General features: G+C 40.8%; 1 protein-coding gene across 1 annotated transcript in view; it reads left to right on the top strand.

The window, feature by feature from the left end:
• The window catches only part of LOC311039551 (voltage-dependent calcium channel subunit alpha-2/delta-4-like), a gene marked incomplete at both ends in the record, with an annotated part of 133,173 nt that extends 108,932 nt beyond the window's left edge, over window positions 1-24,241 (top strand). Inside the window, 12 exons of the mRNA XM_084049493.1 lie at window positions 3,532-3,546; window positions 4,137-4,181; window positions 4,976-5,038; window positions 5,685-5,755; window positions 11,681-11,756; window positions 12,056-12,108; window positions 13,918-13,973; window positions 21,150-21,170; window positions 22,075-22,192; window positions 22,502-22,610; window positions 23,460-23,549; window positions 24,146-24,241. Of these exons, the coding sequence (XP_083905619.1) occupies window positions 3,532-3,546; window positions 4,137-4,181; window positions 4,976-5,038; window positions 5,685-5,755; window positions 11,681-11,756; window positions 12,056-12,108; window positions 13,918-13,973; window positions 21,150-21,170; window positions 22,075-22,192; window positions 22,502-22,610; window positions 23,460-23,549; window positions 24,146-24,241 (813 nt within the window). The remainder of the gene's footprint in view (window positions 1-3,531; window positions 3,547-4,136; window positions 4,182-4,975; window positions 5,039-5,684; window positions 5,756-11,680; window positions 11,757-12,055; window positions 12,109-13,917; window positions 13,974-21,149; window positions 21,171-22,074; window positions 22,193-22,501; window positions 22,611-23,459; window positions 23,550-24,145) is intronic.
• Window positions 24,242-27,702: the final 3,461 nt, after the last annotated feature.

Raw genomic sequence — 27,702 nt, 5'->3', positions numbered from 1 at the left:
GATACTGGAGAGAGAGAGAGAGAGAGAGAGAGAGAGAGAGAGAGAGAGAGAGAGAGAGAGAGAGATGGAAACTGGAGAGAGAGAGAGAGAGAGAGAGAGAGAGAGAGAGAGAGAGAGAGAGAGAGAGAGAGAGAGAGAGAGAGAGAGAGAGAGATATGGATACTGGAGAGAGAGAGAGATAGAAACGGAATAGATGAGAGAGAGAGAGAGAGAGAGAGAGAGAGAGAGAGAGAGAGAGAGAGAGAGAGACAGACATGGAAACTAGAGAGAGAGAGAGATAGAAACGGAATAGATGAGAGAGAGAGAGAGAGAGAGAGAGAGAGAGAGAGAGAGAGAGAGAGAGAGAGACATGGAAACGGAATAGTTTGATGAGAGAGAGAGAGAGAGAAAGAGCGCCATGGAAACGGAATAGATTGAGATTGTAGATCGGCTATTTTCAGAATGAAGTATGTCATACGTTGAAAAACGTACTCTCAAGTATGCATTTCAGGTTATCTTTACCATTTGCACATGTATTCATTGATACAGTCATGTTGTTTGCAATTCAACTTAAATGAAGTCTGCAAGTGAGGCTTGAACTGACGACCTTGAGATTGTGAGGCACTCATTTAAGGGAGACGCCATTGGACCAACAGACAAGGAACTGTGAAAAAGGAGATCACACAGATGATCCAGTTTCACGCAAATAGCTGAAAAATCTTGGGTTTAAGTGTTTTTCAAACTGCTCAAAATTGCGGACAATCTAAGGGCGGAGCTTACTGGTCAAAGCGATAGATGTGTTCCTCATGAGTCAAGGCACAAGTGTAAGCAAGTTTCACGACTTTCGGCCAAACAAGGCATGACTTTTGCCTGTTTAAAGTTTGCATTTAAAAAAAATTGCTATAGCGCCCCCCTTTGGTCAATTGGAGTGAGATTGGTTTCAGTGATATTTGGAATGACTCTCTACATTACTGCAACTTTTCAAAGAAATGTGAGTCTTGCATGTATGTGTTAGGGGCAGATGAATAATTCTCATAAAACTGCAATAGTTAAAATCTATGGAATCCTAGGATTTTGGAGCAATCTGCACGAAACGTTTAACACTTGAACTTTGGACCTCTGCCGACAACTTCTAGGCGGCGGAATAATTTCCATAAGTGAAAAAATGCAGAAGTTAGGAGCCAATGACTGTTTTTCATATAATTCAAAATGGTGGGAGATCTAAAGGTCAGAGGTCAAAAGTCAGAGTGTGAAAGTTGTTCAGCATGAGGAGACGCATATGTGTATCCAAGTTTCATGGCTGTAGGTCAAACAGGGCATGAGTTGTACCTGTTCAAAGTTGGAATTTTCAATTGAGTACTATAGCGCCACCTTTGGACGAAAGATTGTGAGAATAATTTTTTTATCGTTTTTCATGACCATCTACCATATGGCCGAGTTTCGTAAAAAGCGACAGCACGGTTCAGCCAGAACTGCGAAAAGTGGCAGAAGAAAAAGAAGAAGAAGTGACAGAATACTGCCAATAACAAAACAGAGCTGAGCTGAGCTCTGGCCCTGTAATTTTGTCCAAAAGTTGCGGGAAATAAACAGACTTGGCAACGCTGTCTGTGGCATATATACCAATACTGAGCAGACCCCGTTTGACCTCAATTTTGGATCAAAATGGCAAGAGAAAAACATGAACGTGACTGTGAAAGAGGATTTGTTATAATATGGGCATAGATATTAGGAGCTTCAGACTGCTCAACTGCTATTTTTCAATAGCCAAAGAAATCTAAAAATGACACAGAGCGTTCCCGGTCTTAATGGGTTAATAAGGTCTATAAAAAAGAAAGAAGAAAAAAGAAAAAAAGGATGACACATTTGAAAGTTCAGGGCTGCAAAAACTAAATAGGTGCTCATGAGAGATGTGGGGGAAAGTGCTAGAGTCAGATGACTCATCCTTCAATATATTCATCACAAGTGGGAAGCTGCATGTGTGCATGGCCTACAGTTAGAGTACATTTACTGTACAGAAGTACTGTACAGAAGTACAATGTTGAGGTAATTTTGAGGTTACTAGTTACTTTGTATATTTGATTACTATTACAAAACATACATTAACCACTTCAGCCCTATATGCATTTCGGCCATTTGAAAATAGCCAATCTACAAGCTCACAATGCGTTGCATCGCAACACATTGTGAGCTTGTAGATCTGCTACATTCAAATGATTTTATACATTTGAAAACTTGAAATGGGACATTCTGCATAATGAGTACTTTTACTTTTGGTACTTTAAGTACATTTTGATGCCAATACTTTTGTACTTTTACTCAAGTACATTTTGAATTCCGGAATTTTACTTACTAACAAAGTATTTCCATATTGCAGTATAGATACTTTTAAAATGGTGAGTATTTTTTCCACCACATGCTTGATCCCTTCAGAGAGGGAGGCCTTGTTATGCTGTGGGGGGCATTTAGCTGGCATGGATTATTGGGTCCGCTTGTCGCCTTAGAGGGAACGGTCACTGTATTGATGTGATACAAAGCTATTTGTAAGTAATCCCCTCTTTATCCTCTGATGAAACTCTGTAACACTATGCATCCCATGTCTATAAACATACTTACTGCATACAGTACCATTATGGTGTGCTTGTGAAAATAGCCGACGTACAGCTTGTAGATCTGCTATTTTCACAATATTTATCTGTGGAAAAGAGTCAAACTAAATGTAATGCCTCAACTCCTCATTCCAAATGCTTCAAATATGATTCTTTTATCAATGTATCACCGTGTTGCATTAATGTATGTTTTATAATAGAATAATTTATCTGCAAAGTAACTAGTAACTAAAGTTTTCAAATAATTGTAGTGGAGTAAAAGTACAATATTTGCCTCTGAGATGTAGTGGAGTAGAAATAAAAGTACTGAAGATTGGAAATACTCCAGTAAAGTAAAAATACCAAAACATTCTACTTCTTAAGTACACTACTTGAGTAAATGTACTTAGTTACTTTACACCACTGAGCATACTTTTGATTGGTCACTTTTTTTTGGATTATTATTATCTCTCTCTCTCTCTGAGGACTACCTCACAACTATACTTAAGTACAGTACTTGAGTAAATGTACTTGTTACTTTACACCACTGGTCTATGCCAAGGCGTATTGAAACTAATTCTGGTGGCTCATGGTGGCCCATATTTCCAAACAGTAGTATGACAGTTTATGTTAGTTTTCCCTTTGATTTGTCACCCGTCCGTATGCTGTATAGATAACATAAACGTTCCTCCCTCCCTGTCTGTCTTGCTGTTGGTCTGTTGATAAACATTTGACGGCGTGAAATCTACAGCCTGTATATTAAATATTTCCTGCACATTTCATGGTGTGATGCAGACAACATAATGTTTCAAAATGAACTACCGTTAGGCTGCATGACAGAGAAATATCTTCCCTTCGCATCTGTGTGTGTGTGTGTGTGTGCGTGCGTGCGTGTATCCCTCCCCTTCCCATTTTTTAAGCTTGTTGAGTAATCAAATGTTTTTCTCTCCTCTATTTCTCTCCTCAGCCGACTGACACAGATGTAAGTTATCTCTCCTCCCCTCCCCTCCCCGCTCTTATCTCTTCTCTTCTCTTCTCTTCTCTTCTCTTCTCTTCTCTTCTTTTCTCTTCTCTTCTCTTCTCTTCTCTTCTCTTCTCTTCTCTTCTCTTGCACCTGCTGAGTGTGCAACTTCACACCACAGTCACTTTACACAGACAAATGCACATTCTCTCTCTCTCTTTCACACTCACACCTACACATGCTTACGCACACACACACACACACACACACACACACACACACACACACACACACACACACACACACACACACACACACACACACACACACACACACACACACACACACACACACACACACACACACACACACACACACACACACACACACACGTTCCTGACGTTCCTGACGTTCAGTCACACCAATTCCACACCTTTACAATGTTGTTATTTCACATTCTGTCAGACGCATGCACATTCTCACATTCTCATTTTCACACACTGTCAGAATGAAAATGCCTCTATGTAAATTCTAACAGCTCTACCTGTCTGTCTACCTGTCTACCTGTCTGTCTGTCTGTCTGTCTGTCTGTCTGTCTGTCTGTCTGTCAGTGTGCCGCAGTGGAGGGAATGTGTCCTCTTCGTTGTGACAGCCTTGTGAGTACAGATGACATAAGATGAGATGAGCTATACAGTCAAATATAAGATAAGGGAAAAATAACCTTTGTAGTTATTATTTAGTCACAAGCTTTTGTTAATACTTTTCATTGGTTAAATATTTATAAAACCCACCCTCACTTTCACAATACAATTACAAGTAAAATTCGGGAATTCAAAATGCAGGCGCATACCACATATGCTGGTAATCCAGCTTGACAGGGTGTTGCGCGTTCGACTCCCGATCACGACGACCTTTGTTGTGTGACACACCCCCATCTCTCTCCCCATTTCCTGTCAGCCCACTATCCTATCAATAAAGGCAGGAAAAGCCCCAAAAAATATCTTACAAAATAAAAAGTATTGGCATCAAGATGCAGAATGTCCCATTTCAAGTTTTCCAATGTATACAAATCTTTTGAATAGCAGATCTACAAGCTCACAATGTGTCGGATCGCAACGCATTGTGAGCTTGTAGATCAGCTATTTTCAAATGGCTGAAATGTATATAGGGCTGAAGTTGTTAATGTGTGTTTTGTAATAATAATTGAAATCTACAAAGTAACTATAACTAAAGTTTTAAGATAAATGTAGTGGAGTAAAAGTGCAATATTTGGATCCGAGATGTAGTGGAGTAGAAGTAAAAGTATTGGATATTGGAATAACTCAAGTAAAGTACAAATAACTCAAAATTGTGTATAGTTAAGATACAATCTAAGAAAGTCTGGTTTATTTTTTCTAAGTGGTCTTATGTGAAGGTGTTTCTAAAGGTTCTCTGTCTGTCTCTGTCTCAGGATGTTGCCTGTTATCTGATCGACAACAACGGATTCATCATTGTCTCTAAAGAACGCAAGGATGTGAGTTCTCTCTCCCCTCTCTCTCTCTCTCTCTCTCTCTCTCTCTCTCTCTCTCTCTCTCTCTCTCTCTCTCTCTCTCTCTTTCTCTCTCTCTTTCTCTCTCTCTCTCTCTCTCTCTCTCTCTCACACACACACACACACACACACACACACACACACACACACACACACACACACACACACACACACACACACACACACACACACACACACACACACACACACACACACATATTTCTGGTGGCTGGCAGGAAGGATGAGGGAGAAAAACAGAGAGAAGGAGGTATGGTCAAGAGAGGAGAGAGAGAAGTGATGAAGGGAAGGGAAATATAGGAGGGAAGGGGGGAGAGAGAGGAGAGAGAGGGAAGTGGACATGGGGGGGAGAGGAGGGAGAGGGAAGTGGACATGGGGGGAGAGAGAGGGAAGTGGACATGGGGGGAGAGAGAGAGGAGAGAGAGGGAAGTGGACATGGGGGGAGAGAGAGAGGAGAGAGAGGGAAGTGGACATGGGGGGGAGAGGAGAGGGTGGACGAGAGAGGTGGACTTAAAGAAGCAAGAAAGGTGTGGAAAGAAAGAAAGAAAGAAAGAAATACAAGCTGTCCATCTTTTCATCCAATCACATTTTCCCCACCTCTCTGTCCTGATAGGCTGGGAGGTTCTTTGGAGAGGTGGATGGCTCAGTGATGAAAGCACTAATCACAATGGGAATGTTTAAAAGGTAATAACACTCTGTCTGTCTGTCTGTCTGTCTGTCTGTCTGTCTGTCTGTCTGTCTGTCTGTCTGTCTGTCTGTCTGTCTGTCTGTCTGTCTGTCTGTCTGTGTTGGGTCATTTGGACCTAGGTCCATCCACTTTTCTTACTGGTACGCCCCCTTTCAATAATGTTAATAGTGTGAGTGCCTCAAATCAATGTTTAACATCGAAATATATTATTTTAGTGACGCTCGGTGGTGTATAGCGGTAAAGTATCTGCCCACCACAGCGGAGACTAAGGGTTTGAATCCACCGCGGTGCATCCAGCATGGCCAGATGTCCCAACGACCAGAATTGGTCGTGTTCTTGGGAGGGAAGCCGGGCTGAGGAGGATGATCTCCATTGCTTCACTAGGGATTCCTACAGGTTGGACAGGATGCCTGTTCAAATATTAAAACTCTCTGTGACCACATTAAAAACAGCAGACATGAACATGCAACCAGCAGTGACGTCAGTTCAGCAAAAGCTAAGGTATGGCAAGGTTAGGGTTCCCAACTCCCAGAGATTAAAATAAGGGACACCTATATACACCTACACCTATACAAAATGTATATATAATAACAATAAATAATTAATGAATTGCTTTCCTAAGTGGCAAACGGACTGCATTTATAGACTGTAGTGCCTTTCAATGTGTCTCACTTTCACACCGACAGTGGAGGAAATCATGCAAAGCAACAACCTGTTCATTGGGAGCAGTTTAGGGGTTCAGTGTCTTGCTCGAGGACACAAAGTTAGGGGGAGCAGGGGATCAAACCCGAAACCTTCTGATTCCAAGACAGCTGCTCTAACTCCTGAACCACTGCCACTTCTAATATCGACTGTATTTCACATTTATAGAGGTAAATTCTAGTATGTTTTGAAGCAGAGTGGAGATACTCTGCAATATTTAAATATCAAATCAATGTTGTGTGTTTGTTATACTGTATGCTAACATCTATTTGCAGCCTTATTTACTTATTCAGCACTTGGTGTTCTCATCAATTTATTACTGCAAGTCAACATCATTACTACTTGAGTGTACAAATAGAGCCAAATAGACCCGTAAGGGTTCCTTTTGGTTTCACATGTACACTCTTTGCAGTTAAATTAACACGTAAGAATGTTGCTGTTTATGAATTACTGCTTCTATGAATTTGTTTTATAAGTTAGACTCAGATGCGATCATATTTCTGTAGTTTATTTGCACAGCGAATAAACATTTAATGGCCCAGTCAGTAAAGATTTGTTGTAGCGTAATATTTCATTTATGATAATGAAATCATGAGAGGGGTGGTTGTCTCTTCTGCCCGTCAGCAGCGGCTGAACGGAGGAGCGCGGTTCCGTCAGGACTGCAGATAAGATCCCAGTGCTTCATTTAGGAATGGCCGTGTTGCCAGGCAAAACCAGATCGGAAGGGTGCTGGATCCAAAAAAAACACCTAGTGACATGGAATCAGAAAGATCCACCCACCAAATAGCTCCCGTTAACCCTTTAAGGCTGGGAAGGGAACGCATGTGTGTCATTTCAAGATGTCTTTGGCTATTTTTTAGAAAAATCGTGAAAATTTGTATATACATTTTTAACTCAAACCTTTGCTTCTGGGGGTCCCTGGAACAAAATATTTTTAGATGGGAGGGGGTCCGCGGACAAATACATATTATTTTGGGGGTCCTTGAAATGAAAAAAGTTTTAAAACCATTGATAATATAGCAACATAAGCAAAATAAAAAATAGAAGACATTTGTAAAATCCCCAGAAGCAAAGATTTGAGTTAAAAACTTTCATTTTAAAAAAGTATACATATATTCGAACTAAAGATTTGCACACATTTTCACGATTTTTCCAAAAAATAGCAGATCTACAAGCTCATAGAGCAGCGCAGCACTCGGTGCCGCTCTATGAGCTTGTATATCTGCTATTTTTATATAGCCAAAGAAATCTTAAAATGACACACAGATGCGTTCCCGGTTTTAATGGGTTAAAAGGATTTTTAATTTGCAGAAGTGCCGGGGTATACCGTTTCTATTGCCAAGCTGACTTCACGACTTAGGAAGAACCCATATGCTTGGCTCACCAGCGTTACCACTTTTGCAAATTAAAAATCCTTCTTACGGGGAGCTATTATTTGGTGTTTGGATAATACATCAACGGTATCCATATTTTACTTTACTACATAATTCAAATAAACTTTAATTCATGGGATTAACCATTTGGAATGTTTCTACGCCACAATGGATAGCGGCACGTGAATAAACACAGTGGTGTAAAGTAACTAAGTACATTTACTCAAGTACTGTACTTAAGTACAATTTTGAGGTATTTTTACTTAACAGGAGTATTTCCAATTTCCAATGCTTTTACTTGTATTCCACTACATCTCAGAGGCAAATATTGTACTTTTACTCCACTACAGATATGAATTATTATATTATAAAACATACATGAACTACTTAAGCCCTATTTTATACCTAGGCTATTTTAAAATAGCCGATCTACAAGCTCACAGCGTGTCGTAAATCTGCTATTTTTCAAACATTTCAGTACTTTTACTTTTCGTACTTTAAGTATATTTTGATGCCAATACTTTTGTACTTCTGCTCAAGAAACATTTTGAACACAGGCCTTTTACTTGTAACAGAGTATTTTTAGATTGTGGTATTGCTACTTTTACTTAAGGAAAATATCTGAGTACTTCTTCCACCACTGATTCTCATTTTCTGAAGGAATGACAATGTGACCTTTTGTAGGAATTTCTCTTTTATTTGCAACACAATGCTGACATAAAGCAACTCAAATAAGAAGAAAAGCAAGAGGAGATGTCTACTGGAATTACTCCTCATACATACAACATTAATGGTTAACCACTTAAACCATATGCTGTATTTTATATTAGTTGACCGGGGTCCCCCAGGGATCTATACTTGGTTCCCTCCTTTTTTGCCTCTGCGACAAAACTCTTTGCATAAAATAGCCCATCTACAACCTCACAATGCGTTGCATTGCGACCAGTGGTGGAAAAAGTACTCAAATGTTTTACCTAAGTAAAAGTATCAATACAACATTGTAAAAAATACTCTGTTACAAGTAAAAGTCTGTTATTTAAAATCCACTTGAGTAAAAGTACAAAAGTTTTTGGCATCAAAATATACGTAAAGTACCAAAAGTAAAATTACTCATTATGCAGAATGTCCCATTTCAATTTTAAATATGTATAAAAATCATTTAAAAATAGCCGATCTACAAGCTCACAACGCGTCGCATCGTGACGAGTTGTGAGCTTGTAGATCTGCTATTTTCAAATGGCCGCAATATATACAGAGCTTAGGTAACCACTTAATGTGTGTTTAGTAATAAAAGTCTAAATCTACAATGTAACTAGTAGCTTAAGTTTTCAAATAATTGTAGTGGAGTAAAAGTACAATATTTTCCTCTGAGAAGTAGTGGAGTAGAAGTAAAAGTATTGAAAATTGGAAATGCTCCACTAAAGTAAGAAATACCTCACAGTTGTGCTTAAGTACAGTACTTGAGTAAATGTACTTAGTGACTGACTTGAAACTTGCCTGAGATACTGTAGGTAATGCAACACACTAAATATAATTATGCAGTTATTTTTGGCAAAACATTATTGTTACATTTTAATGCATTTTAAAGCATGTATTGATTTGAAAAGTCTAGTCAAACATAGTCGCTGAAGGAAATATTTATGAGAGACGTCGATCAATTATTAACCGTGCAATTGTTTATCCAGCATTGACTAAATTATTCAGGTATAAGTTCAATAACGTTTTAATGACTTATAAACAATGAAATGAAAATATAAACAAAAGCAAAATCTAAAAAGAAAGCCATTAATGGTAAAATGGTGTTCGTTCATGTACGATGGGTTTATGTACTCGTTCATACAGGTACAGGCAGCAAAATGTTGGTGGGACTTGTTCCACAAAGACCGTGCTAACACTACAATACAACAATACAAAATAATAATACAGGTTGTAACGAAGTAAAAATAAGAAACGTATTGCTAGATGAAATTAAACCTTTTAAGGCAGGCATGATATCTTTAGCAGCAATGGGGAATGTGCAAGAAGGCACAAGGCATATTACCATACATCAATTCCACATCTATTTCACTTGTCTATGAAGCTATGAATACACAATGACTTTATTTATGCCGGTATGGTACTTTTGGGATTCGTATCCTTATTCCTCTTATCAAAGTATTACTTAATGTACTGTACGTGTTGTCAATAGCGGGGTGCTCCTTCCATTCCGACATCTCGCCACTCCGACTAGTGGCTTCCGCGTGCGGTTAGGGTTAGGGTTAGGGTTAGGTATAGGGTTCGTTAACGTCGGAAAGGCGACATGTCGGAAAGGCGAAATGCACCCGTCAATAGCTCATAACCTGGGAATTCTTTACAGGCCCCAAACTATTATTTCAAATACACTTCTAACCCAACTGCTGAATTGTATAATACCTGTTCCTACGTACAGTGGTGTAAAGTAACCAAGTACATTTACTCAAGTACTGTACTGAAGTAGAATTTTGAGGGATTTTTACTTTCTAAAGTATTTCAAATTTTCATTACTTTTACTTTTACTCCAATACAATTATTGGACAGCTTTAGTTACTAGTTACTTTGCAGATTTAGATTATTATCACAAAACATACATTAACCACTTCAGCCCAATATATATTTCGGCCATTTGAAAATAGCCAGATCAGATTTTTAAACGATTTTTATACATTTTGAACTTTTACTTTGGTACTTTAAGTACATTTTGATGCCATTACCTTTCTACTTTTACTCAAGTACATTTTGAATAATGGAATTTTACTTGTAACAGAGTATTTCTACATTGCAGTAATGATACTTTTACTTAAGTAAAACATGTGAGTACTTTTTCCATGGGAGGTATGTTAGCCACATGGTCGTGTACTGAAACCTCTGTTTTATGTCATACTGAGTGTTTCTGAGCCGTGGGCGAGTCATTCGGTCACATAGATGTATGTGACATAGATACACACGCCCTACTCTCTGTTCTCATGTATGATGTCTGTGTTGTGTGGATCTACGTAGCTTGTCTCCTGGATGTTTTGTGTTTGAAGGCTCCTGAATGCTGCGTCTATTTTTAAACAGCTAAAAGAATTCTACACGCTTCATTTGACTTAGGACGTTACGCAACGCTGCTGTGCGTACTCTGTGTGTGTGTGTGTGTGTGTGTGTGTGTGTGTGTGTGTGTGTGTGTGTGTGTGTGTGTGTGTGTGTGTGTGTGTGTGTGTGTGTGTGTGTGTGTGTGTGTGTGTGTGAGTGAGAGAGATATGGGGGTTGCTGAGTTGCTTTGCGGTGTGCATTCTGTAGGTGCCCATGTGCATATTTGATTTGACTGTGTGTGTGCGCTGTATATGTGAATTAATGTGTATCTACACATGCTGTTTGTGTGCGCACCCACGTGCAACACTGTGTGTGTGTGTGTGTGTGTGTGTGTGTGTGTGTGTGTGTGTGTGTGTGTGTGTGTGCGTGTGCGTATGCGTGTGTGTGTGTGATCTTAAACATACTAACCAACTCTTTGATCATAGGAACAGAGAGATTAGAAATCCCTGCATTGAGGATTTCATTATATTACAATAAGGTGATATCAAAGCTACTTCATTTCAAAGAACCATGCCAGTAGGTATGGATTTATTGCCTCTGCTTTTGAGGTCATTAATTTTTATGTCCGATGGGGATATACTGTATATACTGCATTATGTTTCATCCCTGCTTCTGTTCAGACTGAATTAAACACATACATGTACGTGTGTGTGTGTGTGTGTGTGTGTGTGTGTGTGTGTGTGTGTGTGTGTGTGTGTGTGTGTGTGTGTGTGTGTGTGTGTGTGTGTGTGTGTGTGTGTGTGCGTGTGTGTCTAGGGTCTCTCTGTTTGACTACCAGGCCATGTGTAAAATGAGCTCCCATTCAGCCAGCAGTGCCCGCCCTCTACTGAGCGTATGTACTGTTCACACTCTCACTGTGTGTGTGTGTGTGTGCGTGCGTGCGTGCGTGCGTGCGTGCGTGCGTGCGTGCGTGCGTGCGTGCGTGCGTGCTGTATATGTGTAATGTACATAAGTATATGTATAATGTTTATGGTATGTCTGTACATTTATGTGGGTGTTTGTATGTCACTGAGTTGTGCTCTAATATTTGTTGTATGTCCTCTATTTCTCTCTTTTGTCAATTCTCTCTCTGTCTCTGTCTCTCTCTCTCTCTCTCTCTCTCTCTCTCTCTCTGTCTCTCTCTATCTGCAGCCCTTCTATGCTCTCTCGTCATCTCTCAAGTGGATCTTCTCCAACTTGCTGCTGTGAGTGTTGCCAGGGGCGATCAGAGTTGGCTGCTTCCTGTTCGTGTTGTTTGCAAACTAAAGCACCTGAATGTCATTGCTATACAGGCAGTACACACAGTAATCCTATTATGTTACATTTGGCTTGTGGGCAGTATAGCCCACTCGCGTTCAAAATGTTTACCTGACACTGTTTGTCTCGGGTTACGTCACAGACGTAACCATATATGGAGACCCCTTGAAACTGGAAAATCTAGGTGTGAAGACCTTCTGGACATCGAGTGAAATTAAAAGGCTGTTCCCGCCAAGCTTTATAACGATAAAAATAAATATAGCTACATTGTTCACCAATGTACGTTAGTTATCCACTTAAACCCTCTATTCTTGGTCAAACGGACCTGAGTTGCAACTGTATTTGGCCAGTCTTTCCCCCGTCTATACGAAATGTCTTTTCCAAAAATAGCCGATCTACAAGCTCACAACGTGTTGCATTGTGATGCGTTGTGAGCTTGTAGATCTGCTACACTTCTATACCCATATATGGACATACAGTATATGCCTATATATGGCCATAGCGGTTCTGGACAACCACCGATTAGACCGATTCTCTGCGGACTATATATACACGTTAAAGTCATTAAGTCCTATTATACACAGTAATGTAATGTAGTACTATTAAACACACACATTAATGTCATTAAATGCTATTATCATAGATAGACAATGCCACCCACCTCTTGCATGGGGTACTGACACAGCAGCAGCAGAGCACCCTCAGCCAGCAGCCCTTAATGATGGAGTGCTCCCCACAACGTTTTAGAGGAGCTCTCTCCTCCTGGCTGCCTTCTGTTGTCAGAATGAGTAGTGGAACGTTGGCTGCTGAGATGTGATTTTAATGTAGTCGTTGTAGGAGCATTGGCTGCCTAAGAATTGTTTTGTTTTAGATGTGTTTTTAATGTAGCTGTAGATTTGTTTTTAATGTTGTTTTAGTTTTTAAGTGGTACATTGAGATGTGATTGTTTTTTGATGATTGTGTTGAATGTTAATGTTTTGTTTTTAGTTTTTTTTGTCATGTGTAAGTAGCCTACTTCAGGGACTAGAGTAGAGGCTCAAACCTTTTATTGTATAATATGTATACTACGTTTTTGAGTGGTGCCAACCACTCCTACATTTGACTTTGTCCGTGTGTCCGTATGTCCGTCCGTCCGTATGTCCGTCCGTATGATTGGTCAAGCTTCACGTGACACATGACAATATGTTGTCACGTGTCACGTGACAACATATTGTTGCTGATTGCAACACAAGGATGCAGCCAGTTACACTTTCAAAGGCACCACTCTCTTCACACTGGGTGTTATTTTTAGCGGCGCTAGCCGCCCTCTATACCTGGCTTTTGCGTCAACGTTCTGATTGGTCAGACACGTCAACAAAGTGATTGGTCAAGCTTCACGTGACACGTGGCTATAAACACATTATAAACACTTATTGATGACAAAATGTATCAAAGGCGCCGCTACCTTCACACAGGTGTGATTTTTTCTTTCTATGTGCTTCACAATGCGTCACAATGTGACACATTGCTAGCTTGTAGATCGGCTATTTTTTTAAATCTTTGAATGGGTCTTAAGTGGTTCATTTACTGTAGCTACAGTAACATATCTTTGTCACCCAGGTGACACTAATTACGGACCGGACTACTTCCATGAATTAGAAGTAGGCTACATAGTACAGTAGCAGTGACAACAGAATGGCATTTTTTCCCCTGGGTGATCTGTTCTTTTCTTTTGTACTATTATAATACAATAAGCCCGTCACCCCTCTTCTGTCTAGGTTTCTCTTGGAGTTTAATATTTGTGGACTTTGGCACTCAGATCTTTTTGCTGATGGTAAGTTTACATGCACAAGCACACGCACAAGCACACACACACACACACACACACACACACACACACACACACACACACACACACACACACACACACACACACACACACACACACACACACGCGCGCGCGCGCGCACACACACACACACACACACACACACACACTCTTTCGCAGTGGTGTAAAGTAACTAAGTACATTTACTCAAGTACTGTACTGATGTAAGTAACATTTTTAGGTATTTTTACTTTACTGGAGTATTTCCAATTTTCGGTACTTTTACTCCACTATATCTCAGAGGCAAATATTATACTTTTACTCCACTACAATTATTTGAAAACTTTAGGTACTTGTTACTTTGTAGATTTTGATTAATATTACAAAACATACATTAACCACTTCAGCCCTATATACATTTCGGCCATTCGAAAATAGCCGATCGAAGCTCAGAGCTTGTAGATCAGCTATTTCCAAAAGATTTGTGTCCATTTTATACATTTGAAAAGTTGTGAAATGGGACATTCTGCATAATGAGTACTTTCTACTTTTGATACTTCAAGTACATTTTGATACCAATACTTTTGTGCTTTTACTCAAGTATATTTTGAATTCCAGACTTTTATTTCACACAACAAAAATCGGCGAGTTGAGTCGGGTTGAGCCGGTACCATGCATTGGAAAAGCACCATTACATTTATTCCATATCCCACCCTAACCATAACTGATCTAACCCTAACCCTTACTCCAAACGTACCATGATAATATGATAGATGATAATGGTACCATTTTTTCTACTCGGTTTGTGTCTCAGAGGAGGGCTGTGTACAGTTAAGACACGCTCCTACCAGTGACATCATTGTTAGGCTTTTTTTTTTTTTTTTTTTGAGACAATGGCTTAATTCCCCATCGATGATGTCACTGGTAGGCTGGTTTCTGAACTGTCCACAGCCCTCCTCTGAGACACAGAACGAGTAGACCAAAAAAAAAAACATATTATCATGAGCATTAGTGAGGACCAATTATATGAAGATAGATTGAAAATGGGTGAAGTTGTCGTTTAAGTTGGTTCGTGCAGAAATGTTGACACCTTCTCAGTATTGCTGGGTCTCTCTTTGAATCCTTTGATGGTTTTCAGAGCGTTCCAAAAGTCCCTGGTGGTTGAAGCCATAGCATTGTGACTCAGCTTTAGCCCTGTATTCATTCTTTGCAGAGTGGATGACATTCCAGAGCTCATGTCAGTATCCAGGCCTCCCGAGGTGTAAGGGACAGTCGTTGCTTTAAAAGCATGGCCTGCACTTTCCTGCTAATCCACAGCTGAATTGTAAATGATCGTACACTAATCCTCTGCACAACGTCATTGATGCACTTAGAAATGCATGCAGTGACTATTTCCACGTGGTCATCGATATCTAACATCTGCTGCTTCCCAGAAAAACAGTGCCAGTCAGTGGTGTCAAAATAGAACAGAGTGTGATTCATCCGACCAGCATCGTATCGTCGTCCTATTGGGCTTTCCTGTTTCTGTCTGTTTGTAGGCAGGGAGGCTGATTAACCTAAGGGTGGGTGGATTTTTTTTACAGCCTGTGCCGAATTCCACCCAGAAGCTCACTCCCGATCAGCAGCAGTGTCCAGGCAGCAAGGAAGAGCTTATTGCTTCATTGTTTTTGAATCGGAAATTCTGTGCAAGCTGTCAAAAAACTGATTTAAACAGTTGTTTCACAGCAGAATATCATTTTACCACCCTGATTTTACTACAGACATCCGTAGGAATGTCAATACCTTAGAATTTTTTACATTATGTTGGAAAATAGGTCAAAAATACAACTTTTTGCCCAACCCCCTTATCTTGGATGGCAACACTATGGGACTGAGTCCCGGGGCAACAGTGAAAGGGGAGGTCACTGATGGGTGGTGGGGCTAGGTGGGGGAGAACCATATACCGCTCCCTAAACAGTCTGTAAACGTGTATAGTATCATACCTGTTGATCCCTTACAACTCCAGTGCTTGCTTAGTGTCTGATGAGGCTGGATGTCAGGCCTAGCTCTACGGGCATGCCAGAGGGGGCCTGGCACCCTCAGTTGCAAATTCTGCCCCCTCAGTTTAAGTAAAGTAGTAGTAGTAAAGTTTTATGAAAATAACAAAAATAACAAAAATATTGGCTGATAAATATAATTAGCAGTATGGAAACTCTTTCTTTGATGTTTTTCCCTATAGGCTAATATAATTATCTGACGTCAAATGTCCCCACTGTACAATCACCAGCAGTAGGTCTACTCAAGATGAACGTCGGATAGGTTTTCTAGTGATAATAGGCTATTCAAATACCACAGGATATTATTGCATGTCTTCCATACACAGCCATGAACACTCAATGCATTGTCATGGAGCGATTATCTCAGCAGCATCCCACGGTATACCAACCACCACGCACCTGTCAATTATGGTTCTGTGTAGGTTCTTTAAATCAACGAGGACACGGCACGCAGGTTTATGGCCTCTTAATCGTCACTGTGAAATAAATAGTCTTTCTTGTGTTGTTATTTAGCCTTTCAGATGCTATTGCCCCCCTCAGTCATTTCATCCTGGCGCCGGGCCTGCTGGATGTAGACCACTGTAATCACAACCAGTATGACCTCTCTGGGGAGATCAAATGGATAGCATCTGATCACTAGATGCTCTAGATTAGGGGAACATCCTTTAAGCTGGGCTCACACTACAGGATAATCGTAGTGATTTTGGGTCGGAAACGTCCCTCCCGACTATCGTTCCCTATCGTTCATGCTTGATCGGGAGCGATTATCTGGCAAGATAAGACGCTGTAGTGTGAGCGGTTCAAACCTTGCGATTTGCTCACAGAAAATCTCGCCGCCCCAAAATAAATGTATAATAATTCTCAAATATGTTTCGTATTTATATTGCTTTCCTCCATCGTCGTGCATCTGGACTCTAATTCGTCTACACGGTCACTGTAAGAGTTTGCGCCTTCTTCTAACGAAGTCAAACGTTGTCCATGGTCAGAAATTGTTATCTGAATGTTGTCGATTTTTGATTCGAGTGATGCCATGGACGATCGAAATTCGAGAGTAAGGCTTGATTTGAGTTCCTCAATTAGAGTGGTTAAGTCTGCGTCGTCCGCCGCGGCTGCCGCCGGGCCATCTTTCTTCGTCTTCGGCATCGGCATTAGGTCATTTTTTGCCGAGTAAAACAAAGAGTAATAATGTAAAGGAAATAATCGATGTTTTTTAACTGAGTTCTGTGTACAAATTTAGGCTTTTATAAAGTTATATTAAAAAGTTAGTGGGAGCTCTGGCTCAGGCACGCCTACTCCATCGTAACCCGGAATCGGAAGTCATTGCGAACGCGGAAGGAGGCGCGCCTCCGCCCAAGTGGAGCTTACTATGAAAGTCTGCTCGGCTTGTGTCTCTGTGTGTCTGTGTGTCTGTGTGTCTGTGTGTCTGTGTGTCTGTGTGTCTGTGTGCAGTGCACTGCCTGGGTGCGGCCGACAGAGGGCGCCAGAGTGCAGCTACAGTCAAAACACAAACACACACACACACACAGACAGAGTCCGTAAATACACAATATTTTCGAGCTGCGTTCGCTTCCAGCGTTCGCGCGTCTTACTTGTGTTTCGTATTTATATTGATGATTACATCACTGCTGTTGGAGTGGGACAGCGGGAGTGGCTTGCGACCGAGTGAGAGACAAACAAGGAGACAGGCATGAATGAGAGGTTGTTTGACACAGCGACTGGTCAGTTGGACAGCTGAGGCTTGTCGATACGTGCCAAGAACACAACTGTCTATAGGCTATAACGTGTCTTCCCAGACATATCACAACCATTCGTCCATTACCACTGCAGGTTTAACCGCCTCCGCTGCTCTTAAGTTCTGCTCAAAGGTCAAACGTCCTCTCATTCACTTCATGTCCAGTCTGCCTCCTTGTAGTTGTTTCTCTCAGCCGTGCGCCACTCCTGTTGTCCCACTCAGACAGTATTGATGTAATCATCCAGATACATTTTAATTAATTACCGGGGTCGGCTCGTTCGTCTGCGAGCAAAACAGAGATTGGATCTCTGAACCACTCACACTATAGGGTTGTCTCGCCAGATAATCACTCCCAATAAGACAAAATCACAGGGGCGTTTCCAATCCAAAATCACCATGATTATCTCGTAGTGTGAGCCCAGCATAAGAATATATATATAGTCCCCATATTCAAGCACCATGCTGTTGATCATGAAGCAAAGTTACCTCCCTTCCTGAATTGAATGTCTACATCAGTGGGGCTCAACTTTTTCAGGCTGTGACCCCCAAAAATAATCATATTTGAACTAGTGACCCCCTACCCTGACAAGCACTTGGAATTGTAGCAGGTGAGTCATTACATTTAGTTTGACTCAGATAAATATTGTGAAAATAGCTGATTTACAAGCTCACAGCGCCTGCAACGCGAGGCGTTGTAAGCTTGTAGACCCCTGGGGGTCCCGACGCGCAGGTTGAGAACCACTGGTCTATATGATAGCGCAGTCAGGAACCCAGGGGGTTAGCCATATTTCTGTGAAAACTGCTACTACTGCATTACGACATTACTACTACTTCTACGTGTACTACTACCATCACTACTACTGCTACTACAGCCATTTCTACTAATACTACAGTAGACCATTAGTACTACTGTCTGCTTCTACTTCCATCACTACAACTACTACTACTACTACTACCATCACAAGCTACTGCCTCTAAGTCAAGTCAGTTTTATTCATAAATCATGTTTAAAAACAAACAAATATTGAGCAGAAAGTGCTGAGGCAGTTCATAAAGCCGATGAATGATGGCTGTTGTTAGCTTTAGTTATCAGGGCCCAGCAAGCAGAGCTCAGGCACTCTGCTGGCAGCGGTTCAAACACAGATTTATAGAGAAGTATACTTTGATTATGAGCAGAGCCAGAAGAACCGCGGCGCGGAGCAGAGAGTGAGCTGAGCTGTCGTTTGTAAAGCGGGCTGGCAAGCAGAGTTGCCATGTCCGCTTATTATAAGCGACTTTGGGCTTGTTTTTCTGTTAAGTTGCATTTAAATATTGGTAGTTGCGGGTTGCAGTTTTTTGGGCTTGCTTCCAAATGTTGTTTAAACCAGTGGTTCTCAAACATTTTCATGTGAAGGACCCCCAAATGAATATGTACTCACAACGCACCACGATGCGATGCGTTGTGAGCTTGCAGATCTGTATATTTTCAAATATCCGACGCAAATAGGTTTATAGTGCTCATGTGGCCTATAGTCACCTCTTTTGGTCTTGTTTTCATAGACCTAGTTGCTTATTTCTCTTGCACAATCTGGCAACACTGCTGGTAAGACGCTAGGTGAGGCGGGCAGGCCGGGCAGAGTGGCAGAAGACGGAGCGAGGCAGACATGCACAGACAACAAGTAAAAGTAAACCTGAGGTGCAGAGAAACGGGATGCCAAACACAGTTTAGGCAACAAATGAGTACCGTCTGATGCATAACCGCTGGTGGAAGAAGACAGCATGCCGACTTTTTACTTAAGTAGAAGTGGCAATAGCACAACGGAGAAATACTCTGGCCAGTCTGCAGTTGTAAATAAGACTTTGTTCTTAATATTGCCTGCCTGGTTAAATAAAGGTTGAATACAAATAAATGGTACAAGTAAGAGTCTTCCATTCAAAATGTATTCGCTCACATTAAAGGGATAGTTCACCCCAAAAAAAAAATGTTTCTATCGATTAGTCACCCCATGGAGACTTGAATTCATGGATATTTTTTTTGTTTTTGTTTCATTCCTAAGCCAATAATTTGATGGCTTAGGAATGCGAGGAACTAAAACATATCCATGATCGAAAAAAAACTCATTTGGGGGGTGAACTATCCCTTTAAGTTTTGTAGAATTGGCTCTGTATTGGGAAATCATGAGTGCATGCAAAGTACTGATATAGTAAATAAAATAAAAACATGTATAAGGTTGTATATATATACAACAATTATGTTTTTTCACAAAATCCCAAGACACACTGGCCCTAGCTGTCTCACAGCAGTCTCAACACACTGGGAACCGCTGGTGTAGGCTATATAACCACACCCCAGCTGGGGTGGGGAAAACTATAGCTGAATATATCAGCGTCCTGGTCAACCTTATAGGGTTTTAAAAGGATCCCTGGCTAATAAGCCTTATATGACTTAATACATTATAATTGCCCTCCATAACTAAAATGTAAAATTAAAAACACCTTAAATATTGTACTTATTTTAGAAATAGTTCATCTTTCACTCAATAGGGAAAACTCTGGTCGCAAGTTGATGATGTCATTCGTCCATGTGTGGTCCAGCCCTATGGAGTGTATGGAATGCATGTGTAATAAAACATATTTAAAATGTTTTTTTGATGTTCATAATAACCTTAGGAAGTATTAAGTTGTTTTTTATTTGCACATTAATTCTATACATTCCCTAGGGCTGGACCACACATGGACAAATGACATCATCAACGATGGGAGCAGTCCCTATTGAGTGACAGATAAACTACTTCTATAATAAATACATTTTTAATTTTTAATTTTAGTTGTATAGGGCAATTATTATGTATTAAGGCATATGGCTTATTAGCCAGGGGTCATTGTAACCCATTAAGACTGCATCTGTGTCACCTTTTCATTTGAGCTAAAAAGCATTATTTTACAGTGCCGCGCTACGAGCTTGTAGATCTGCTATTTTAGAGAAATCGTGAAAATGTGTGCAAATCTTTGAATATATATTGTTTAAAGCGAACATTTTTAACTCTATTCTTTGCTTTTGGGGGTCCCTGGAACAAAATATTTTGAGATGGGGGTCGGCGGCCAAATTCATATAATTCATGGGGGTCCTTGACATGAAAAGGTTTGAGCACCACTGATATAGAAACATACGTTTTTTTCAGAATACTGTTGGGATTTAGAAGACATTTTTAGAATGGGCTTCAGGTCTTAGTAATGGGTTAAGTGGATCATATGTTGTTGTGTTGACTGTCCTGTCCTGTCATGTCACCTCTCTCTTCGCTCTACTTCATCCTCATCATCACCAACATGATCATCCTCATCATCATCCTCATCACCACCACCACCATCATCTTCGTCACCAAACATCCTCTCCTCCGCGCCTCTGTGCCGTCCCCCTTCCATCCCTACATTCAGCCAAGGCTTCCTTCTCAGTGTGTGAGTACCAACTGTCACCATCATCATCATCTTCTTCATATTGTTGCTGTTTATCTCAAATTTCTTTTACTTTTTTTGTTATACTAAGAATATGAATATACAAAGTATATATTTTCGCTACATTTGAAATATCTAACCAATGTTAAGTATTACCAAGAGCTTGTGATTAAACAATTACTTACTTACTTACTGCCCTTTATGCCGGCTGGCATGTAGGGCAGCAACAAAGGATCTCCACTCCTGTCTGTTCTGGGCCAGCGTCTTTATAGAACCCCAGGTGTGATGCAGGTTCTTCAGCTCTCCCTCCACTGTCCTACGCCAGGTGTTCTTGGGTCGGCCTCTCTTACGTTTACCGTCTGGTGTCCAGTGAAGGGCAGTTTGGGTGATGTTGTCCTGCTCTCTACGGATTACATGCCCTATCTATTTCCACCGCCTTCTTATAAGGATGGTAGCCATGTTGTCCTGTTTACACAGGCTAAGAAGGTGTTGGTTGGAGATGGTTTTGGGCCAGAATATTCGTTGTATTTTCCTTAAGCTTTTGGTGTGGACAGTTTGTGGAGATCATTTTCTGTCGTTCTCCAACATTCAGAACCATAAAGCAGGGTAGACAGGACGCAGCTCTGGTAATATAGTCTCAGCTTGGTGTTGGTGCTGTACTGGGCCGACTTCCAGACGTTGTTAAGCCTCTGTAAGGTGTTTCTGGCCTTGCTGAGTCTCTCTTACTTTTCAGATGAAATGATAACACAGGTTTTTTTCCCCCGTTGCCTGAAAAGTAACAGTTTTGGACATACAGTACAAGAGAGTGAGAAAGACTATATTTAGAGCTGAGATGTTTTGTACTTCTCTTGTGATCTACTCTACTATCTTATAATCTCCTCCACTTTGCTCTTGCTCTACGGTACAGCGTCTCATAAGAAGAAGGGAGACATCTTACAGCCGTGTGACACTGAGTATCCCAGCTTCGTTTACGAGCCGTCAGTCAAAGAAACCAACAGCATCATTAAATGTGGACGCTGTCAGAAGTAAGAACACACACGCACGCACGCACGCATTCTTAATGAATTGAATACACAGGACCACACACACACACTTGGTAGACTTCTGGTCTACTACATGGTGTGGCAGTGCCCCCGTGAGGCCAAATGTGGTACAACGTAGTAACAGCTTACATTTACATTGAGTTATATTGTATTTATACTGTATCTTAAAATAATGTTTGTTTTTCCCTTCTCCCCCTTGTCCCTGTTTGGTTCTGTGTGTGTGTGTGTGTGTGTGTGTGTGTGTGTGTGTGTGTGTGTGTGCGTGTGCGTGTGCGTGTGCGTGTGCGCCAGGATGTTTGTGGTACAGCAGGTACCAGACAGTAATCTGTTGATGGTCGTAGCTCAGGCAGACTGTGACTGCAGCAGACATCACCCCAATACCAACCTCAATCCCACGGAGGTCAAATATATCCTTCACTGTGTGTTTGTGTGTGTGTGTGTGTGTGTGTGTGTGTGTGTGTGTGTGTGTGTGTGTGTGTGTGTGTGCCCCTATATACTTTGTCGTACGACGATTGGTGAAGATAACTGATCTTTTCATTCTTTTGTCCATGCTTTTCTTGCCTTTATTGATTGTTACAGTGCAGAGATACAGGAAACAGGGGGAGAGTCGGAGAGTGACATGCAGAAAAGGTCCGCCAGGCCCGCCGATTTGAACCATGGACTCGCTGTAAAGCAGCAGAGCCTATGTGGTATAACCCATTCAATTCGGGAAAGCATCTGTGTCATTTTAGATTTTCTTGGCTATTCAAAAATAGCAGATCTACAAGCTCATAGTGCGGCACTGAGTGCTGCGATGTGAGCTTGTAGATCTGCTATTTTAGAAAAATCATGAAAATTTGTGCAAATATTTGAATATATATATTTTTTTAAAGCGAACATTTGTGACTCAAATCTTTGCTTCTGGGGGTCCCTGGAACAAAGGATTTGGAGATGGGGGTCCGCGGCCAAATACATATCATTTTGGGGGTCCTTTGAGAACCACTGATATTATAACAACATACATTTAAAAAAAAAACTGTTGAAAACGGTGATACGGATAATTCCTTTTAACAGGTCGTTCATGAAAGTCCTTGCGGTCTATTAGTGTCATGTCCAGTATAGGGATGCCAGTGTTAAAGTGGTTAAATGCCTTGCTCAAGGGAAACACAGGGGATATGGTGAGAGCGTTGCTCTTGGAACAGTTGTTCTGAACCAGCGACATTTGAGTCTCTAGTCTTATTTTGGGTTTTGAGTGTTTGTCCTTGACCACATGGCACATAACGCCTCCGTGAAGTGTGACAGGATGAGGTCACAGAAGATCCGCAGACGCCCAGAGTCCTGCCACGCCTACCACCCTAAGGTCAGCTCCGTGATTGACGCTGCCCCTTACCAATTACAAGCACCCACCCATGAACAAAAGCCAAGTCAAAGTATTTAAATAAATAGATGCACACACAGAGATCGGCGAGTAACTCCATACCTCTCAGGGTTATTATGGGGGTCCTTGAAAATAAAATGTTTGAGAACCACTGTACCAGTGGACTACTAATGTGCCACAGTGGTGTAAAGTACATTTACTCAAGCACTGTACTTAAGTACAATTTTGAGGCATTTTTTCTCAGGGAGTATTTTCAGTACTTTTACTTCTACTCCACTACATCTCAGAGGCAAATATTGTACTTCTACTCCACTACAATTATTTGAACATTTTTGTTACTAGTTACTTTGTAGATTTTGATTATTATTACAAAACACACTAACCACCTATACATGTTTCGGCCTTTTGAAAATAGCCGATCTACAAGCTCACAATGCGATCAAAATAAGAACATTATAATGTTGTGTAAAAACTAAATAAAAAATGTGCTACCAACATCTTGATGACCCCTGCTTCCACTGCTGGTTTTCCTTGAATTATGTATATGAAACATCTCACATGTTTTTGTCTCTGTGTAGGAGAATGCCAAGGACTGCGGAGGGGCGTGTGTCATCTCGCTGTCTGTCGCTCTGTTTCTCGTCTGTCTCTCGTTCTCCACACTCGCCTACCGATGACAGCTCTGTAGCCCCGCCCACCTTCACCTCTGATCGGATTAAACATGCAAAATGATTTAATGGATCTGATTGGACATCAGTGGAAAACTGGACATTGCCGAGTCATCGCCATGGATACACTTCCTGTTATATACAGGTGTGGGTTTCCTTCTATGCACCATTTTCCAAAGTGAACTACACTGGATGACAGAATGGGAACTATGATTCCCCCAAAATATGTCACCTTTGGCTTTGCTTCGTGTGAAACACTAAAGATGACGATGAATACACAAGCACACGCTGCAAGACGACACAAGGGTAACATCTCAAGTGAATGGGATATCAAATGCTCACACAACAACAGACACAAAGCTGAGAAGCTGACTCTGGAACCAAAATGATCACATTCAACAACAAAAAAAACGACTTTTACGTAAGCCTAGACATAAACATAACATAATGTCTAATAAAGGCGTGGCCTTGCTGTCCAATCATGAACTATCGATAGTAAGTTACTATGTGAGACGTTTGTGAAGGAAGCCGTACAAATCACAGTGTGGTGTTCAGTGGCAATGCCGCACTTTGGGAAAAATGTCTATTTGTCTCCTTTGACAAAGAAATAGCAATAATAGATATTTCAGTTGACAGTACAAAAGTGCTTAACAAGAACAATATTGGTGTAACTATTAGATTAACTTGGGGGGGGGGGGATAACGATTTTAAATGCATAGATTATCATTAAACTTGTGCACTCTTCATGTGTTTTCACTTCACCAGGTTGTTCCTGTTATGCACAATGTGCAGACTGTTGCATTTGTTCATGGCTGGAGATGTTTCTGTTTCATGATGTAATAGACACAGCGGTGTGAGCTGTGATTGGTTACTTTTGAGGGTAGTCAGGGTACAGACAAACCCTGTTCTAGATGGCTTGGCTTTTGGCCACGCTGTAAAATCATCAAAGCAAACCTTTTAAAGGAAAACAAATAATGTATAATTAGTTATCAGCCAATTAAAAGAGGCTACCTGCAACAGTAATTAAGTTATACAAGATAAAGCATGAATGGCAATAATACAAATTCAGCATTAATATTTCAATGTTTTATTTTAATTTGTGTTTTAAAGTGTTTTCTGTGATTGTTTCAACAACGAGAAAAAACGATTTGATTCTTTACAACTCTTTAATTCTGTGTAGGGTAGGCTTTAAACCTGCTCTATGTCTGTCTGTGTGTGTCTGTCTGTATATACAGTATATGAGAATGGGCCAATTTTTCTTAGCATCACATTGCTTGCCCAGTATTAACCACAGATCCACGATGGCCTTCCATTTATTAGCAGTTTATTGCTAACTGACAATACTAAATATCTGTTTTTGTATACTAGGATTGCAAATGATCACTGCTAACTGGCTAGCATAGCCGCCAGTCTGACTTCATTGTAGTTGATAGTACAACGGGTTAGCAAAGTTACATGAATTGCTCAGCATATTGACAGCCATGTTATTTTATAATCCATGAGTTATCCATCTGTGACAAATTCAATGTAAAACATACAAACAGAGCAAATGGCTTTTGACACGATGAGAACAATATTCATTTGATGGTGTGATACTTTCTGAAATGTCGTCTGTTTATTTGCAGTTTTGTGTCATGTAGAAATGTCAGGGATTTTTTGAGTATGTATGTTTGCATATTTAACTTTTGTTTCATGTGTTCTAGCGTGCACTGACTGGGTCCTAATAGTTATACGTCATAACCTTTAACAAAATGTGTTCAAGCTCACATTACCTGTACATTTTGCCTGTTCACAGACGTACCTGGATTGTGTGTGTGTGTGTGTGTGTGTGTGTGTGTGTGTGTGTGTGTGTGTGTGTGTGTGTGTGTGTGTGTGTGTGTGTGTGTGTGTGTGTGTGTGTGGACTGGAGGTTATGTTACTGCGTTATGTACCATGCTGAGATAAATTAATATTCTTGTCTTATTCAAATTGTGTGATATGTGGTTTGATTGAAGTTATGAATCATCAGTGAAAATAAATATCACAGCTTATTCATTCTGACTGCTAATGTTTGACACGCACGCACGCACGCACGCACGCACGCACGTACACACACACACACACACACACACACAATGGCATATGGAGATTTAAGTGGAGAAACAACTAATGGATTCACATACACTGCATGGTACACTTAATAACTTAACATCCTATCATGCCCTATAGCATAAATGCTGAGCATGTCCAGTTGACCTGGATTTTGTATCAAGATCGCAAGAGAAAAAGATCTGATTGACCATGAAAGAGGATACAGTATTATTGGCAGGAGCTTCGGTTACTGCTCAGTCTTTGTAACTAACCTGCTGGCTAGTGTTTAAATGGGAAAACTTGACTATAAGTGACATCTACATCTCAATATGGGAAAGACATTAGTAAATAGAAATTGTGGTTAAATGCTCACATTTTATGACTACGATGCTTGCTCATTTAGTGGGATGTGGAAGACAAAACAGAAGAGCAACTCTTCCTCAAGTGACTGAGAGTGTCAATGCAGGACGTGATCAGCAAGAGCAGCCCATACGCATCTACAGTACGTATAAGCAGTGGTTCTCAACCTCGCGTTGCGAGGCGTTGTGAGCTTGTAGATCAGCTATTTTCACAATTTTTGCATCTTATATTATGTGACAATTTGGCCAATCTTTCATCACTTTTTTATTTTCTTTCTTTCTTTTTTAGGTATTAAAAAGGTCTTAAAAAATCTGGGGACTCCCCCCCAAAAAAATCATGTGGGGGCCCCCTGGGGGTCCCGACCCACAGGTTGAGAACCACTGCCGTAGAGGAATGTTGTAGTAGGGTGGGTTGCGGTTCATAAACACAATCATTACAGACAAATGCACATTTGAGTTCAGTTGGTGAGGCAGTCACACGTATGTTGAAGCCCACACTGCGCAGTGATGTGGCCACTCAGCCTTTGTGTAACCGGTGCTTTATCTCTGTGTTGTGCTGAATGGATTAGATCATTGGTTCTCAAAGTGGGGTCCGGGGACCCCCAGGGGTCCTTGAGGGAGTTCCAGGGGGTCCCCAGCTAAATGATAGATAGTTAGGAACCAAATCCCTAATGGGTCTGTAACTCAGAGAACCACTGGATTAGATTAGATGGCCCCAGGACTCTCTTTGGAGACAATCTCCATTTATTCTGACAAGAAATGACATATGATCTGGTAGCAACCAAAAGTAGAACAAACATGGTTAAATTCTCATTCTACTGCTCTGCCACCAAAATGTGGAATGACCTGCTGACACCATCCATTAAAGCAGTGGTTCTCAACCTGTGGGTCGGTACCTCCAGGGGGGTCCCCACAGGATTTTGGAGGTGTCCCCAGATGACAGTGAAGTAACAATTTAATGAAAAAAAAGAAAAAGACCATTCCTGCATCAAAAGTAATAAACAAACTATTCTATAAAAACTGGTCAAACATTGGCCAAAT

Source organism: Gymnoscopelus microlampas (genome assembly GCF_963454915.1).
Source record: "Gymnoscopelus microlampas genome assembly, chromosome: 23".
NCBI lineage: Eukaryota > Metazoa > Chordata > Actinopteri > Myctophiformes > Myctophidae > Gymnoscopelus > Gymnoscopelus microlampas.
This window is presented reverse-complemented; position numbering and strand designations above follow the sequence as displayed.